This window comes from Pleuronectes platessa, chromosome 15 (genome assembly GCF_947347685.1).
Source record: "Pleuronectes platessa chromosome 15, fPlePla1.1, whole genome shotgun sequence".
NCBI classification, from domain to species: domain Eukaryota; kingdom Metazoa; phylum Chordata; class Actinopteri; order Pleuronectiformes; family Pleuronectidae; genus Pleuronectes; species Pleuronectes platessa.
In genome coordinates, this window is record NC_070640.1 from 18,612,721 (window position 1) to 18,629,585 (window position 16,865).

Sequence of the window (16,865 nt, forward strand, 5' to 3'; positions counted from 1 at the left end):
TGTTCTCTGTGAATTTTTATCTGCCTGTAAGGACAAACCGGTGTGACAGCTAAATCTTCCCCTCAAACATGACTACGGTTGTGGTGTTTGTGTTTTTCACATTTAAAAAATAGACATTTCCACTTGATACTTTAACTTTATCCCGTTATGTATAAGTCTTATTTATTAAGATGCGGCAGCCAGTCATTTCCCAATATTTGTATTTCCTGTTCCCCAATTTGTTTGGTTAACCCTAAATGAACTGAGAAAGCGACAGTGACTCCTGGGGAGAAAAATACAATATTGTTGGGCTAAAAGGGGCAAGATGTGGCTTTGATGGTTTCACTTTTAATTATTTGATGCTTTAAAGAGGAGGTCGCCTAAGATACAGCACAGAGACTTGAATGTACCCCGAGAGAGGAAGAGGGAGGATACTGCGTACCTGTTTTACACGTGGAACTATTTACATGTCAGGCTTTTGTTTTCACACGGATTGTTTACAGTAACGGTCAAAATAATGACTATTTACCTTGGTGTCTTCGTAGTTTTATCCTTTCTAATATGGATAAAATGCATCTACCGTCGACAGCGAGGAGCGTTGTTGAAGTCGTTGAAACATTTATCGAGCAGGGAAACAGTCGGATCTGATATCAGAGCTCTGGTTGTTACTGCGCATCCGGATGATGAATGTATGTTCTTCGCGCCAACGATTATTCGACTCGTGGAGTTGAATGCCAGCGTCCATTTGTTGTGTTTATCTGAAGGTACGGTGACAACACAGCGGTGGTAACACATCAATCACATACTAATGAGTCAATGTGAAGTTAGGGGACGAATTGTTATGAGTGTGGTCTGATGCTAACTAGTGTTAGCCAGTCCTAGTTACATGTTATACTCATGAGAGTTAAAAGAGAATAACAACAACACCCTTAAAGGAGGCAGAACATCACACAACATCACAAACGTGTAGTTACAGTTTACGTACATTATCTGTCTCTGGTTCAAAGATTACTGGGTCTGATTTATACATCATCAGTTGGCAGGTGAGGTGCTAGAGACAATTCTACTCTACTGTGCACTAGTTTGATCTCTTAGGGCCTCCTTGCCTTTAAGTGGTTTATGATAAAACAAAATTATTGCTTTCATTTACTGAAAACATACAGAGCTGAAACACATTTTCATTTATTCGATTGAAAAAGAGCACATTGATGATGAGAAGTATACATACAAAATGTAAATATTCTAAAGTTAAAGAGTTAAATGAATCACACTACCTCTGTTGTCGCTAGGCCGCTATGGAGCAAAAAAAAACTCAAAGTCAGGTTTGATACTTTACACGTAACAGCTACAGACACCATTATGCTAATATGCAAATCAAGAAAAGGACAAAACACATGACACTCGAGCTTAAGTTAAATTGATCACAGCTCTTGTTTTCCATTAGCCATTGTTTGAGATTACTTTGATGACTCCAACATTTACCTCCCTTTACTGGCTGCACAGTCTGTCCAAATGCGGTACACCCACATGACACCATCAGTCCTGTTGAGTAGGGCCATTAGCATTGTTGCCAGTGTCGTTAAAAAAAGAAGAGTCTTTTAGATAGACACAACATCATCAACCTAAACAGCCTTGCAGAGATTGCTTGCTGGTCTTTGGATTGGGATTTCTGAATGGCTTGCACGCAAGCAAGCTTTGCATATCTTTAGTTTTTTCAGTGAAGTTTGGAAAGATTTCAAGAAAATTTGATCTTGAATTTTAGGTCAAATTCGGATATTTAGAGAAAAAAAAGTAACCCCACCAAACCAAAATATGACAAGCAAACTAATTTATGTCGTAAGATTTTCAACCGCAACCATGTTACTTTTCATTAAAAAAAAAACATACATTTTTAGCCACATTAAAAGTGAAATACAAATGTAGTCATTTGTCAGTAGAAATATCCACCTTTGTCACACAGTCTAATGAATTTCCAAAAATGGGGACTCGTAAAAATATGTCTACTAAGAATTTAAAGCAGCACTCCAAACTTGTGCCACATTTTCATTTAGATCCAAAACAAGTGATGTTATATATTTCAATTTGAGATGAATATTTCACAGAGACAGAATATCCTTTCATTTTTCTATTTATTTTGTCTCCAAATATTGCACAGGAAACTACTACAATCAAGGAGCACAGCGTAAAAAAGAACTTCTCAACAGCTGTGTCGTGTTGGGGATACCGGCCTCCAGAGTCACCATAGTCGACCACAGGTGAGCAGCCTTCTGTACCAAACACACAACATACTGTATATGACAATATTTCCCTTGTGTGCCTTTGGAATGTTGACAGCACTGTATTTGTGTTGCTTATGATGTGTGATGTTGAATATAAAGATTTGTGTGTTAAACATGATTGTGTCGTCTATTGCAGAGAACCAGTATTGTTTAAAAAAGACTAATTGTAAGCTATAAAAAGTAGTCCCATAGTGAGTACTGAAATCTTAATTTCAGGACTCAGGTCTCAGCATTTCAGCCTGGTTGAGCTTATCAGTTAGAGCTGACCACAAATCACACTCGCGCTACTACAACAGAGGCAAAACAATCCAAGTTTAAAAATACAGTAAATGTTATCTTTTTGTGATCTGGCTTCAATAAACCCAATATTGGCTGTCCTGGTAACCTCTACTATGATACTGTATATGAAATGGATCGTTTAAGCCTGGCTTTGTCTTTTATGGGTACAAGCACGTACATGTGAAAGAACTACATGGTTCAAACGATGTTGCCAGCTAACTACAAGCAACATCTTCAGAACCATGAAAATATATTAATATGATATGAGAGGAAATGCTGATACCTGCAGGTGAATACAGTTGTAGCAGCATCCACAAGTGATATTCTGCAAAAAAAATTAAGCTGTAAGATCATATAGTTAGAATAGAAAATATATTTTTATTAAATTAAATTAGGCTAAGCATATACTGTCAATAGGAACAGTAAGTCTTATCTGTTTGACACATAGCCCCCTAAAACCCCCCTATCTACAGTATAATCAAAATCTACGCATTTATTAGTGTATCCTTCTCTAAAAATATAATTAAGCAAGTTCCAAAGTTTTCCCCAATGCAAACTTTACAACAGTTTTTTGAGTTTACTAACTTATTTTAGTGGGACTGTGTTAAATTCCTTGTCATGTTTGCAAAACTGAGCAGTTTGTTTGCTCCGAGCAATCTATCAATCTTTTTGACAGTTTTGATGGATCAGTCAAGGTCAGTATCCGCATTTGAGTGACTGTTGGGCTGGTTTACATGTTTTTTGGCAGCAAATACATTTCTTAGCTTTCTCTACTAAATTAGATTATTAGATATTTTGGGCGTTTCCCAAACACAATCCCTCATTTAATAGCATCTGCTTCACCAGGTAGCTCAGATTTGCATTTTGATTTGCAGGTCACATATTTAAATGTCAATTGATATTTGTTTGAGTTTTTTGTCTGGGAAAACCTTTGAGCATATCTTCCTCTCAGTGTTGTCAATGAACACTGACACTCTGTGTCAGTGGTTCCCTAACAAAAGCAGTGTTAAGAAATATTCTGGCTTTTGTATGTTAGCTTATTCATCTCAGTTCTCCAGGGAAATCCATAAAGAAAATTATCAAATGAGAATATATCACTTCACTGAATAAAATATAAAAAAATGTAAATGCTGTGAACTATATAGAGAAACAGATACATTTTTCTTATTCAGGCTATAAATGCCTCCAAGTTGAAACAAACCTAATCACAACAATTGTCATTTCATGTTCAAAGTTGACAGCACTTCAAACTGTATTGCTGTTCCTCTTGTGTTTTTTTCTCTTATATTTTGTTTTCTTGTGTATGCAGCTGTACGGCTTTCAGTCCCCATGGCTCTGGATATTGGCAAGGTCAAGTTACAGAGAAAATAGTTGTTGAAGGTGTTGTTGAAAAAGCAGGAATTTGTTTTCCCCCCGTGGAACGGATCAACCCTGCAGCTTCCCTTGAAAATGTTTGGAGTTTCCAGGAACCTCAGGGCAGTGTACATGTGAGGGTGTGCATGTTGGCTAGCCAGGAGAGCTGTATGAACTCTGGCACTAACCTGGAACTCAGAGTAATAAGCTGGCAGCCTGCCGAGGTCGTCTGCCCCAGCGAACTCTGCTGTGTGTGCGTGTCCCTCTACTTATAGCATTGTGAGGACCATTTTAAGCATTGACGCTACAGAGTGAGGACATTTATATAAAGTCTGGACATTTTAACGGGTACTCTCTTTGTGCTGTTTGAGGGGTTAAGAATTGGTTTGAGGGTTAGAATTAGGTTTAGCTTCGGGTTAAGCATTTAGTTTGGATGGTTAACTTTAGGGTATAAGTGGCTAGGGAATGTATTATGTCAATGAATGTCCTCACTAAGATAGAAGAACAAACTGTGTGCGCATGCGTGTGTGTTTGCATACTTGTCTGTGTGTGTCTGTGACATCACAGTTTTATCATCTTGTGCACACAGAATATAGCTGAACTTTGATCTCAGTGCTGTCTGCACTTCTGTTGAACTGGAGTGGTGCCCATTTTCCCTTTCTGTGTATTCTGTTGTTTGCTCAAAACACACACCTAGTCAGAACTTGGAGAGCCCCAGCCCCGCTCACTCACAACCAAGCGCTCTCTCTCTCTCGCTCTCACTCTTTCCCTCTCACTCCCCCCCCCCCCCCCCCCCCCTCTCTCTCTGTCTCTCCCTCACTCTCTCTCCCCCCTCCTCCTCTTGTCCATGTCCGCTGGAGCCAACTGCCAAGGACTGTGGATACATTTTGGCAGCCCTCTGAGCGCTGCTAATGTAGGTCATTCCAAACAGTTTTTCTCTTTGTGTGTCTTTACATGCTTAGCGAGGCTCTGGCTTTTCGCTCTTAACCTTCTCTGGCCACATATGACCTGCCTTGTTTTTCTCACTGGTCATTTTATTGTGCAAAAAAGGGGAAAAGGGAGAAGACAGTGCAAAATCAGTTGGCAAGTTCATAAAAACACAATACAAGGTTGAAAAATAGTGCTTCAGCTATAGGCAAACCTTAAGTTTAAGAAATAAAGTAAAACAAGCTAAATGTCTTTAAAAATAAGGACCTTGACTTAATGCAGATCTTTCTACATGGGCAAAAACATTTGCCACCGTTTTGTCTGCCAAACTACACTAACCAGGACATGTGCTCTGCTTTGGAAAGTCGGCCTTGTCTGTTTTGTTCACAAAAAACATCTTAATGAGTCTACAAGAGTGAGGAAAACCTGCCCCCAAAACACCCCAAACATTTTAATGTTAGAAAAAAGAGACATATGGGAGGTATCCCTCTCCCAGGACAGACAGAAGGCAAATAGATGTTGCGTTTAACAAAGCATGTCAACAAAATAACAATATTCATAACATTCATGAGAAAAGACAGCGTTTAAACAGTTTATGGTCAGTAATAGTTATAGTAATAAACAGGTTAAAACCACTGTGTTTTAAATCATCTTATATCAAGAAATACCTTCCACTGTCTGCATACAAGTAAATGAACATCAAGAGATTATCAGACCTAGTCAAACTGTATAAAAACTTTGCAGTAAATGTTGTAGTAGTCACAAAAATACTAGATGAATGCCATCGCATTGTGGGGAGTTTCAATGTACTGTAATCTCATACATTACAATGGTGTGATGCACTGACGCCACTGGAACTTTACAACAGAAGTCAATGAGTGTGGGTTATGTTTCCTGATGACAGATTTGGCTGAAACTTTCCCACTCGTAACCACAGCCCGGTTCTCCAAGAAAAACACATGGATCTGTTGTAAAATAGGCTTTTCACTTTAATGCACACTGAATAGGACAGCTGTGTTGACAGTATCTGGGGCTCCAGTGCATGTTGGGGCCTTTGTGATCAAGCTGGATCTGAGCACGCTCTGCTGCCTCTCCATTTGCACTGGCTTGACCTCTGTCTGCTCCCTGGACTCCATTATGACTGCAAAGATCCAGCCATTCCACTTCTTCATTACATTATCCATCAGACTGACTGAGGCCTCTCAGCCATCACATGTCTCAGTAATTCTAAAAATGTCTCTCTGTCCCTGATAACACACCACTAACATATTAAAAAAAAGCAACTTTTAAAAAGGGAATATAGAATTTACTGCAGTAACATTTAAATATACATTAATCAATGGTAAAACATAGCCCGGGCTGACTTATAAGCACATGGCAGGGCGCAGTAAATTATGGAGAGATGTTCCAGCCCTGCCACTGACCTCAGGCTGTGCTTTTATCCCAGATACATTTGTCACTACTACACACTGGCCTCTGCACAGTAAAACTCCCAATTATTGAATTTTGAAGGGAGCAGAAAACTGACATTTATCACATTAGATTGCTTTTGTTCTGAATTACAATATTATTTCCTTTTACTTTCCTGACAGCTCATTTCCTAAACATGCCCGGAATATTAGCAAAAGTTTATAAATCATTGGATGGGAAGAAAGACATATATGTTTCTGTTGTTACTATAGTTGTAAATACCTTATTACACTTGGATATTGTGGGTGTACTGTAGGCATTTAGTGGCATCTTAACCCTTCCCAGCAGGACATATAATCTGACTGTGTGGACAGAAGTCTGGCACTTTCACAGGCCTGTGGTCCATGTGACCAGACTAAACAAGCTCTCTCTCTCTCTCTCTCTCTCTCCCTCACACACGTACACACACACATGCAGAATCCCCTTACTGGGCCAAGGTTCAACAGCTGCATATAGATGCCTGCAAGCAATTAGGCATCCATATGCAAAGCTAGAACAGGGAGGCAGGGAGGTTACTTTAGGACATTTTGTACTGTTGCCTTGGCGAAGTTGACACTGCATCCTGCTTGAGAAAGGTCAGGTGTCTGATATCTTTTGTTCATTTTTCTTCCCCCCCCCCCCTCCTTGCCGACTTGTGCTTAGCTACGGTTGTCAGGCTGTAAGACATAATAATACATTATAAATTAATAAATGCAGCAGAGCAGAAGAGACTGAGTGTTGAGATGCAATGAAACTGAATATTTGGCTAATTCATATGATGCACTTTGGCACAAACCATTACATGTTCCCATCAGCTTTTTTATCTGAAACACATGGAGACATTGAGGTTGTATTTTATTAATTAAGGAAGTATTTAGCTTTTCTCCAGATAAGAAAACTTAAAATTTTAATAAAAACATGCCCTCTCAGCCTTTACAATATGTCGGTCACTGGTAGCAAAGTGTCACAGCAACACACTTTGACAATGACAGACAGTTTTAAACTATCTCTGAACCTCCAACTCTCCGCCCCCTAATCCCCCGGACATTATCGAGCCCTCCATCCCACCCCCCACTCCCAGAGCCCTGACCCTCACATCGCAGGCAGCCAATAGATTTGTGGCCTAATCCATCACTTCCCTGCACCGGCTCAACCGTCCTGACTCATTGTTTGCCACCAAGGGGAGGGGAACAACTGTTGACACATACTGAACCCAACTTTATGCACTTTCAAATACATACAAGCACTATCACTCGCATCCACCGAGGGCCTCCCCACGTGAACAACAACCCCTCAAATCAGGGATCGTGATCCTTTCCTTGTCAAAGCAGCACCTCCACTGTTATGCAATTATTTCAGTGTTTCTTCAACATAGTGCAAAGAATTAATCTATTTAAAATGCATTACTGAAATCTTTGCCTTTTTGTGTGAACTGTTGTGTTCGAGTGTGTTTTGAAGCTCTTTTCTCCCTTTTTTTTCATGAGGAACCGTCATAAAAAGCCACATTATTATTTTCTATACTGAGAAAAGAAAATATATCAGCCTAAAATGGAGTCTGTGAATGTAATGTAGGCTCAGAGCTGGTCAGGTGTCAGTGTGTAATCCATGTTTTCTCAGGCCGGCCTTTTCAGATGAGCAGGATGCTATGAGGCTTCCCTGCATGCCCTCATGTTTGCATTCGACAGCAGCCTATTTTCAAACGTATGGGTTAAATCTGCTCTGTGCAGAAATCCTGTGCTTTAGACAGGAATGAGACGGTTCAGCCTCAGAAACATTCAGTGAGCTTAGGTTGCATAAACGGTTTCTGACTCTCAGTTACAGTGGAGTTTTGGTTGTATCTCAAGCTGTCTCATACATGAACTCTGGAAAATGCCTGGACAAGTGGGCCCAGGCATTCCCCGGCTTTGCCTTTGAGATATGAAGAACGCAGCAGGAGATTGTCTGAGTCAGATGCATTAACAAGAACAGTAAAACAGAACAACAAACAGAACTCAGGTGAGGGGTGGCGTCTGGGTAGAGCACACAGGAGGCAGACTGTTTTGATTACAGCACATAAACACCCACCTCGGCCCTTATCACCAAAAGCTCTTCAATCTTTGCATCTGTTACATCATCAAAAACGCCCACATGCTCGTGAATTCTCCGGACATAATACTGCTGTATATTCACATGGGCTCATTTGGACCCTCTCTGGAGATATTGGCAGGGAAACCTGGAGCAGTTGACGTAGGGCTACAGGAAAGCCAGAGTAGGACAGTTTGTTGGCCAATACATCTCATTGTCCATGTCTGGAACAACTGACATTTGAGTTTTCACATCCCTGCCCTCTGGATAATTCAGTAGAATACCCAGAGTTCAGTGCATGTCTTAAAGCTGCTTCAGCAAAACAAAATAGTCATATTAACTTTGATAACCAGAGTCTCTTTCTTTGCACTCCAGAAAACTTCCAGACGACCCCAAAGCTGAATGGAGCATCTCTCTGGTCTCCTCTGTGATTGTGAAGCACATTAGAGCCCACTCCTTCAACATGGTATGATGTTCATACAGTTTCTTACCATTCTGTGAAAGGATCCTATATTGTTTTGTTTTTACTACATGTTTTGAAACACTCCTAGTTCATTATCCTAGTTCCACTGTGGTATGGGTAGTAATCCTGTAAGCCTCATCTCTTTTGTCCAGTGCAGACTGCATTTCCAGCCTCCCTAGAAAAACAGGGGAAATGGTCTCTGCTGCAGGAGAAAGTTTGGATTTAGTCTCTGAGATTCTTATCAGCCCCAGATCAGTTCTGAGCTATTAGCTACTGGGAATGTGGCAAATTTAGAAATAAGGAATTTTCATCCAGTCTGTCTCAACAGGGATAAAACAGTCAAACAGCTTGATGAACAGAAAGTACAACAGCAATTGTAAAAGAAAACAAGTTCTTTGGGTTGATAATTAAGAAGTACAGCTGAGTTCCTCTGTTCTTTGGCTGCTGATCTCTTTTGTCATCAAAGACCGCAACAAACACACATCCTGCCTCCTCCCATCCTCTCAAGCTCAACAGTATAAGTGCTTCCAGACAATTAGAGAATCATGTCAGTCTCACAGCAACATCTGTTCTGTATTTTCAAACAGTGATGTTTACATACAACCAGATGTGAAAAGTTGTTAATTCCCCCCTCTTTTAACCGGATTGTTTCAGTAGTCAAACATTATGCCATTGTTACATTACATTTCATTTAGCTGAGCACTGTCTCCCTTTTACTCTGCAACCCAGCCCAGTCTAACAGATTATGGGTTTAGGAGTTTACTCATAATATGTAGTGGTTGGGAGTTTAAACTTATGCTTGATGGTAAAGACATAGTCGTGGTAGAATACGCCTAAGCATAGCACATGCCAAGTCTTTAGTCAAGCCCTTTTTCTTTCCCTTTGACCTGATTCTTTTTTTACTTGCTTCTTCCAGTGTGCAAGCATGCACACAGAAAAAGGCTTTTTAAATATCAGTTGTCAGCTGCCAAGCAGCTCCACAGTCAGACACAGAACCCCTTTAACTAAACCTACCAGCATCTGCCCCTCTGTTGTTGCCTCAGTTTATTTAATATCACTCTTAGATATCCTGACTCTGGCTCTTCACCCGTACAATGAGATATTTTGTTGTTTCAGGTGCTGACCTTCGATGGAAGAGGAGTGAGTGGCCATGCCAACCACATAGCCATCCATAAAGCTGTAAGGTACAGCCTGAACTTTAAGGCTTTGCCATCAGAATATCTTATAAATTTAACTTAGAAGGGCCATCTTCAGGGATATGATGTGGCTCACACACATGCACACAGTAACCAGCCTACTCCATAATCGTAAAAGGATCGCCAGGAAAATGAAGAACATTTAGACTCACATCAACATCCATCTCTCCAGATCCTTCACCACAAGCACACATGCACATACAAAAACGCACACACACACACACACCATGTTTTTCTGAATTGTTCTCTTACATAGCTGAGAGGTCATCCAAACGTTCCTGGCTCTGCTTCCAGAGAGCAGAAGTAAATCCTGTCCCTGATGTGGTGAGTTGGAAGGGCAGCTCTGGTTTGGTGAGGCCAACCAGCAAGTTACATCCGACTATTGTTTTTTTTTTTAATTGCTCTGGGAAGTGTAGATTGTTGTCCCCATATTGGACTGTTTTTCCCTCACTGGGCCTATATACTGTAGTTCTGTCAGTCTGTGGGCCTCATCTTTTCAAATATATATAATATGTCAAATTACATATCATTATTCCCAGTAGGATGGAACCCATAGAGATTTGAATTTATGCTCCTAATCTCATCAGTTTGCTTCTGGGTTTGGTTTTTCATCCATATTTTTTTAACTATGCATATAGAAATGTAAGCTTGACTGTGCTTGCACAAACACTTGAAGAACTAGAATCCCCTTAAATTGAATCAAGCTGCAACACATTTTACACACTCCTATATTAATCAGTTCCCCATATGCCTGATAGTTTTCATCCAAATGCATGAACTATTCCTTGGGGAAACTGAAGGAATTGAAAAATGCCTTATCAGCAATGTTAAAGATTTTTTTCTGGATCCAACGCCTGATCCTGATCTGCGCCAAAATGTAATCAGTTCCCTACTGACCCATACCTTATACCATGGTACACTATGGAAGTATGTGTATATATATATATACGTCGTCCACCGAGTTTTATGGAAATGCGCTCAGACGTTTTTTTCTTCATCTTGTTTACACACAAACAAACTCACAGGGGTGAAAACATGATGCTGTGTGTGTATATATATACGAATTGAGTTTCATGGAAATTCAGTCAGACGTTTTTTTCGTCATCTTGTTTACACACAAACAAACTGACGGGTGAAAACATGATGTTGCTAAACTGAAAAGAAACCTCCTTGCTGCAGCACTGAGTTTACAGTGACTGACTATATCCATTTGTGTTGAAATCAGTGTAACCAAAATTAAATCACAGTTACATATTATAAGTAAAGCATGACATACAGATGTACAGATGTATGATCTCTGTGACAGTCATGTTTGGATCCTGGAGAGTTTCATTGTGTAACATTTGGTTTTTCTCTCCTTCTACAGCCACCTTGCTTCCACTGGACAAGTACCCGATGGTATGTTTGACATAAAGAAAACTTTAAAGATGTTTCTATTTTCAAAATCTCAAATCAAATATACAGATCTGTCTCACAGCTAGACAAGACAGGAAGAAGAAGCATAACCTCGCCAGTCTGCATTTTTCATATTGAGAATCCTGGAAAGGACTGTGGACACACTGGGCATTTTGTTAATGTACAGCGCCCTCTTCTGATCAAAATGGTTTCTTGATTCTTGTGTCTCTTTAATTGTTTGGTCTGCTGGTGGCAGCAAAAGGCCATTGGATCCTAGGACAAAACAGTTGTATAGCAAATGTTTCTTTACAAGGGTGTGCCCGCAAACTAAATATAATGTCAATCCAAATGTTCATGATTTTTACTTTCAGTCTCATGATGACTACCATGGGGATTTTTTTTAAATAGAATGTGAAAGGGAAAGTAGGACAGTGAGGGGGTTACATGTTACAATAGGAAGACTACTTTGCTTGTACGGAAAACATTCAGTTTCACAGAGCTTGCAGAGACCATGATAAGAAACAAGAATCCCATGTAGATAATTATACATGTGATCTAAAATGTTCCACCACTGTTGAATGGCTTCATCGTCCTAGCAACAGCGAACACACACACTTTATTCAGAACAAAAATACTTTGTTCTTCCTTGAACCCTCTCCCTGCAGTGAGCAATCTTGAAAACACGCACACAGGTTACACATTATACAGCATCTAACCTGCTGGACTGGTCTCCCTGTGGCCTGTGGGGGAGGCAGGAGAGAATTAGGCACAACGTGACTGTAATAAGCCTCCTCACCTTGCAGAGCAGGGAGATTCCCTGATCATTACCAGCAGCTTGAAGCTTCTCCTGCTCCACAAACTGACAAATGTTACCATCGAAGATGCCGTTACCATATTTGCAGTCTGTGCTTGCTAATAGAATCAGATAGTTTTACACTTAACTCCCGTCAATTGGTTCTTACAACCTACAACACAAAGGGCCGCTTGAGTTTGCTACTTTGAGCATGTCCTGATTAACTGTCTGCTGCTTCAGTGAATGTTTAACAACATTAGCAGCTAACTGGGTCTCTGTCTCTTCTCCCAGACTGTTGTTTGCTCTCCCTGGTGACCGTCGGCCTCCTCAGGAAGTATATCTCCTTCCTGGAGCTCCCCCTCAGCTGGCTGCTCTCCTCATGTCTCTGCTGTGTTATTGGCTCACAGGGCTACAGGAAAGCCAAAGTAAGACTGTTTGTTGGCCAAGACCGGTAACTGTAGAGTCTTAGAGGGCAAACATCATTTAAACATGTGCAGTATTTGTGCTGAAAAAGGGTTAGGGTTGAGTGGAGATGAAGTTAGTAAAAAGAGACGCTTCACTAAAGTGGGGAGTTGAGTTTTAATTATTTTATTAAGCTTATAGTACATGAAATGAATACCTTTACAATAGATTTAAACTGTATCAATCAAAACAAATTAATCAGCTAAAACACGAAAAGCTTCAGGTAAAATCAAGTGACATTAAAAACTGTTTCCAATGTCCAGTGCATGTTTTAAACGTCACTATCATCTAAAACAGAAAATCATAATCTCTCTTTTTCTTGTCAGGCAGCAATGATCTGTCATCGCACTCAACTCCTGTGGTTTCGGCATCTGTACGTCGCCTTCTCGCGCTACATGTTCATAAACACATTCCAGATGATTCCACAAGGACCAAAGAACCTGAAGATCTATTGAAAGTTTGTTCCATCCTGAATGTTACACTAGCCGGGAATTTACTAGCTTGTTTACACGTCTGATGAGCTGTTTGGATCACAGTGAATAAAGATGTATTGTTTATTGGCTAAAGTAGCCTGAATACTGTTTTTCACAAGACGTCCACAAAAGAAGCTGACAGTCGTTTTCAAATGGCACCAATAGAAATGTCTGTTGCGTTGTTGCTATAGAAATGTCTTTATGGTTTTCAGTCATTACACTGTATAAAAACACTATGCTATGAAACAGGGTCCAAAATACTATACAGTATCTCTTGTATACTACTGATTAAAAACATATTTGATTTTGGTATCTTATCCTGTTATTTTCTTTCATCCACTGTGTCCGGTACAGGTCTAGACATGTCCCTGATGCTCTTGTGAGCTTCCATGCTTTCCTCCCACTTCTCCCCACAAAATTTCTCCACTGTGGAACTTTGCACTGTACCTGGATCCAGACAGTGTGGAGCAATGCCTGGGAAGAAAAAACAATAGCAACAAAGGGCCATTAATTTGTTTACATATAAACAATAAAGTCAACAGTCTGCAGCACATTTTAGCAAAAATTTGCTTAACCGGTGTACCACCTCAGATTTCAGTTTGTGCAAAGTATTAGGCTTACAGTCTTTTCCTGAGGTCAATGTTAGTTTTCAAGTCCCAACATTTCTCTTTATATAGGTATATGCCATGTAAGTGGGGCATTAGAGTGCAGACAGGTCAGCTTGGAGTAAACACGACAGGAGGATGTTGAAATAAGTTTACACCACATGTGACAACGTGTCAGGGTCGTACCATATCCATCTGGGTTGGAGCGAGGTATGAAGAAACTTTGAACTCCACAGGTCTTACAGAAGGTGTGTTGACTAACATGAGTGCCGAAAGTGTATGTCGTCAGACTATCCAACCCCTAGAAAGAAATTAAAAAAAAAAACATTATTTGCTATAAATGTTTGAGAGAGTTAAAATTTATAATGAAAAGCATTGTTTCCTACCTGTAGGAGTGTGAATTGATTTTTTGCAACAATGAAATGATGGCATTGTTTCTTTGTACAAATGCTACAACTGGAAAAGACAAAATACATCAGTTTAAAATGAGAGAAAAATTGGTCAAGCAACAACACTTTGTTGGAAATCTCTTTATTATCATTGCTTAAAATATTTATTCTGGGCCAGAATAACAATTGTGGCAGAGGACCACCCATTGATTATAGATTTAAAATATTCTTGATGTATTTTTTCATATGATTATGAAACATTGAAATTAAATCAACTAAACGTACTTGCAATCGAAAACATGGAGGTTTGGAGAACTCCAGACTTCAAATCTAACAGCTCCGCAGTGGCAGCCACCTCTGTGTTTTACAAAATCCATTCTGTTGGAAAGAAAAGATCAAACCATTGTGTTGAATACATATGTTCGTATTGTTGTATTATGGGATGGTCAGCCGGAATTCCGTTACTTTGCTGGCAACCGGAATGTATTTACCCAGCTCCTCCTTGAAGTTCTGGAGAAACTTGTGTGACGTGTTTGTTGTGCAATCTGCTGACGTGGGACAAGGCGTTCCAACCTAACAACCACCCTGTTGAGGAAAACATAATGGCCCTATCAAAGTCCATCACTGATAACAGTCACATTTACATGAAAAGCCTCCTGTCCTCAAACAGCTTTGACCCAATCACTGCTGCTGATGTAGTCACTAAATATGTCAATTCATGGAACAAGCACGTACCTTTATGCTGACAAAGCGTCGAGTTTGCTGTTCCAAGCCGAGAAAACTTTAAAGGTGTGTGCTCACAGGGTCGGTTTCCACAGTTCTCGGCTGAGCCTATTGCTTGAAAAATTGTTTTTCCTGGAACACTTGGAAGCAGCACATAATAGTTCCAAGGAGAGGGGGTAGGGCAGACTACAGCTGGTTTCGCACAAACACATTCGTCAGAGCTTGAACAAGTTCAGTCACACACCCAGAAGCCCGCTGTAAGGCCCTGGGCGGTTCATCACGAGTTGGGTATCATATGACAGCGTGCTGGAAGGGTGGAAAGGGAATGTTGTGACCTAAATGCATTAATTATTTCTCTCCTTGCTGTATCATATCTGTGACCCAGAAATAGGAACCCACTAGGCCACAGACCCCAGCATGTGAGCTTTAATTTAGATTACAGTGCCACATATGTCTTTAATAGAGGTGGAAGATAAACATGGAACAAACAGTGGTCAGCACTTGAAACTGCCAGGAATGAAGTAAGGCAGCAGCAGCCACTATCTTACTGAACTACATTTGTGCTATATTGGTTCCCACAATAGGCTATAGAGAGTACTGAGCCAAATATCAGATGCTGAGATATGTATAATCAGTTAAGTCATTCTCTCTGGGACAAAAAAAAAACACATCAAATGAAAAGCCTTGTCTGACTGACTTTTAAAGGTAAAATGTCCGGTTAATCAAAGCCTTCTTCGATCAGTGTTTATCACTTGAGAATTTTCCAGTCAAACCTGCACAGTTGGACCCTTGAAGCATTTTCCAGTAACATCGAGTATAAAATGAATTTAACAGTTCACCTTGCACTCCCACCTACTTTTCAGAAAGGTTGGAAATAAATCGGCAGCTAACATTACATCCTAATCTGCACTGTCCGAGTCATTCGTGTTCAGCCTAACAATACGCCTATAAGGCTTTAAATAATCTTATCATGTCCTGTAAGGAAACAAGGAGTGTTGAGAGGCCATCCACAGCTTTTACACTGCAGTTATAGTTATACGTGAACTATTAAAATCGATTTAGTGATACTATATAGCTACATGGGGAGGCCTCTTTAAAAGAATAACAGTACAACAGTAAAATCTACAAAATGTTTTCTCTCCGGGTCTCAAGTATCCCGAATCCCTTGTAAGTTCATGACCCATGACGTTTATGGTCATGAGACTAAAGCTGCGCCGGCAAGATAATCAGCATCAGATAAGTCCCCTTATTGAAATACATAATTTGCTGTGGTGTTCAGATTGGCAGTAGATCAAGAACGTAAAAATCTTTATTTAGATGGTCTGTGCAGTGGGAAACCTGGCGTTTGCAAGTACATGAAGTAAAGTGGTCATGGGGAGACCATCTGGGCCAAACAAGAGTGATCTTGTTTGGCCCAGATACTTGCGCCTGTTGTCACAACAGCTGGTAGCAGGTTTACCAAACAGGTTTCCATCTGTTGACAGGCACGTTTCATGGAGATCGACGGTATTCTTGCCTGCACATGTCCCTATTTAGTGTCACAATTAATAAGTGCCTGATAAGTTCTTTATAGAACAGTGGCTTCCTTTTTTTGTTTGTTTATTTTATGGAGGTGGGACATTTATTGAACAAACGCCACATGTGTAATACACAAGCCACACTGTCCTAGCCTGCTGTTATACAAGGTTTTTGTGCGTATTTAGGTGATGTCTGAATGGGTCTGTGTACTTATCAGAATCCTACAGTCGTGACCATTAGCAGACATTACGTTATGTCACATAGCAACCAATCACAGGTCAGACAAACAATCTTGCCATCCAATCACATGCTCGGGCAAAGTCCCTGTTGCTGGGCTTCTAGAACATTCTCGAGCCTGAGTGTGGCGAGATGTTACTCCGCCGCGGTGGATACATACAAAATATCGCTATAAACCGCTGCCGTCGAAATAGATATTCCCTTGTATAACCTTTATGCATTTTTATGTATAAACTACATCGTTCAAATCAATTGTGTGTGTTCAAATAACACGCTCCGGA

General features: G+C 40.2%; 2 protein-coding genes across 3 annotated transcripts; one reads left to right on the plus strand and one right to left on the minus strand.

The window, feature by feature from the left end:
- Positions 1-249: 249 nt before the first annotated feature.
- pigl (phosphatidylinositol glycan anchor biosynthesis, class L) lies at positions 250-13,421 on the plus strand. 2 transcript variants are annotated; one of them, XM_053442237.1, is made up of 7 exons: positions 259-743; positions 2,135-2,234; positions 8,706-8,796; positions 9,910-9,977; positions 11,356-11,387; positions 12,469-12,602; positions 12,966-13,421. In XM_053442237.1, the coding sequence occupies exons 1-7, from the start codon at positions 497-499 to the stop codon at positions 13,092-13,094; spliced, it is 801 nt and encodes a 266-aa protein (XP_053298212.1). In that variant the 5' UTR covers positions 259-496; the 3' UTR covers positions 13,095-13,421. The 2 variants fall into 2 exon arrangements, with proteins under 2 accessions (XP_053298213.1, XP_053298212.1); XM_053442238.1 differs by lacking the exon at positions 12,469-12,602 and having other exon boundaries at positions 250-743.
- On the minus strand, positions 12,750-15,090 carry cenpv (centromere protein V). Its single transcript, XM_053442239.1, has 6 exons — positions 14,842-15,090; positions 14,598-14,691; positions 14,392-14,484; positions 14,104-14,173; positions 13,904-14,018; positions 12,750-13,586 (listed from the first exon to the last, which is right to left on the minus strand). The coding sequence occupies exons 3-6, from the start codon at positions 14,481-14,483 to the stop codon at positions 13,435-13,437; spliced, it is 429 nt and encodes a 142-aa protein (XP_053298214.1). The 5' UTR covers position 14,484; positions 14,598-14,691; positions 14,842-15,090; the 3' UTR covers positions 12,750-13,434.
- Between the last annotated feature and the right edge of the window lie 1,775 nt (positions 15,091-16,865).

What these genes read in the sequence shown, in the direction of transcription:
- pigl (XM_053442237.1), top strand. Translation starts at nt 497, where the DNA reads ATGACTATTTACCTTGGTGTCTTCGTAGTTTTATCCTTTCTAATATGG. An exon ending in GAGCCCACTCCTTCAACATG is followed by an intron (nt 8,797 to 9,909) that starts GTATGATGTTCA and finishes TTGTTGTTTCAG; the next exon opens with GTGCTGACCTTCGATGGAAG. An exon ending in GCCATCCATAAAGCTGTAAG is followed by an intron (nt 9,978 to 11,355) that starts GTACAGCCTGAA and finishes CTCCTTCTACAG; the next exon opens with CCACCTTGCTTCCACTGGAC.
- cenpv (XM_053442239.1), bottom strand. Translation starts at nt 14,483, where the DNA reads ATGGATTTTGTAAAACACAGAGGTGGCTGCCACTGCGGAGCTGTTAGA. An exon ending in CTCCATGTTTTCGATTGCAA is followed by an intron (nt 14,174 to 14,391) that starts GTACGTTTAGTT and finishes TGTCTTTTCCAG; the next exon opens with TTGTAGCATTTGTACAAAGA. An exon ending in ATCAATTCACACTCCTACAG is followed by an intron (nt 14,019 to 14,103) that starts GTAGGAAACAAT and finishes ATTTCTTTCTAG; the next exon opens with GGGTTGGATAGTCTGACGAC.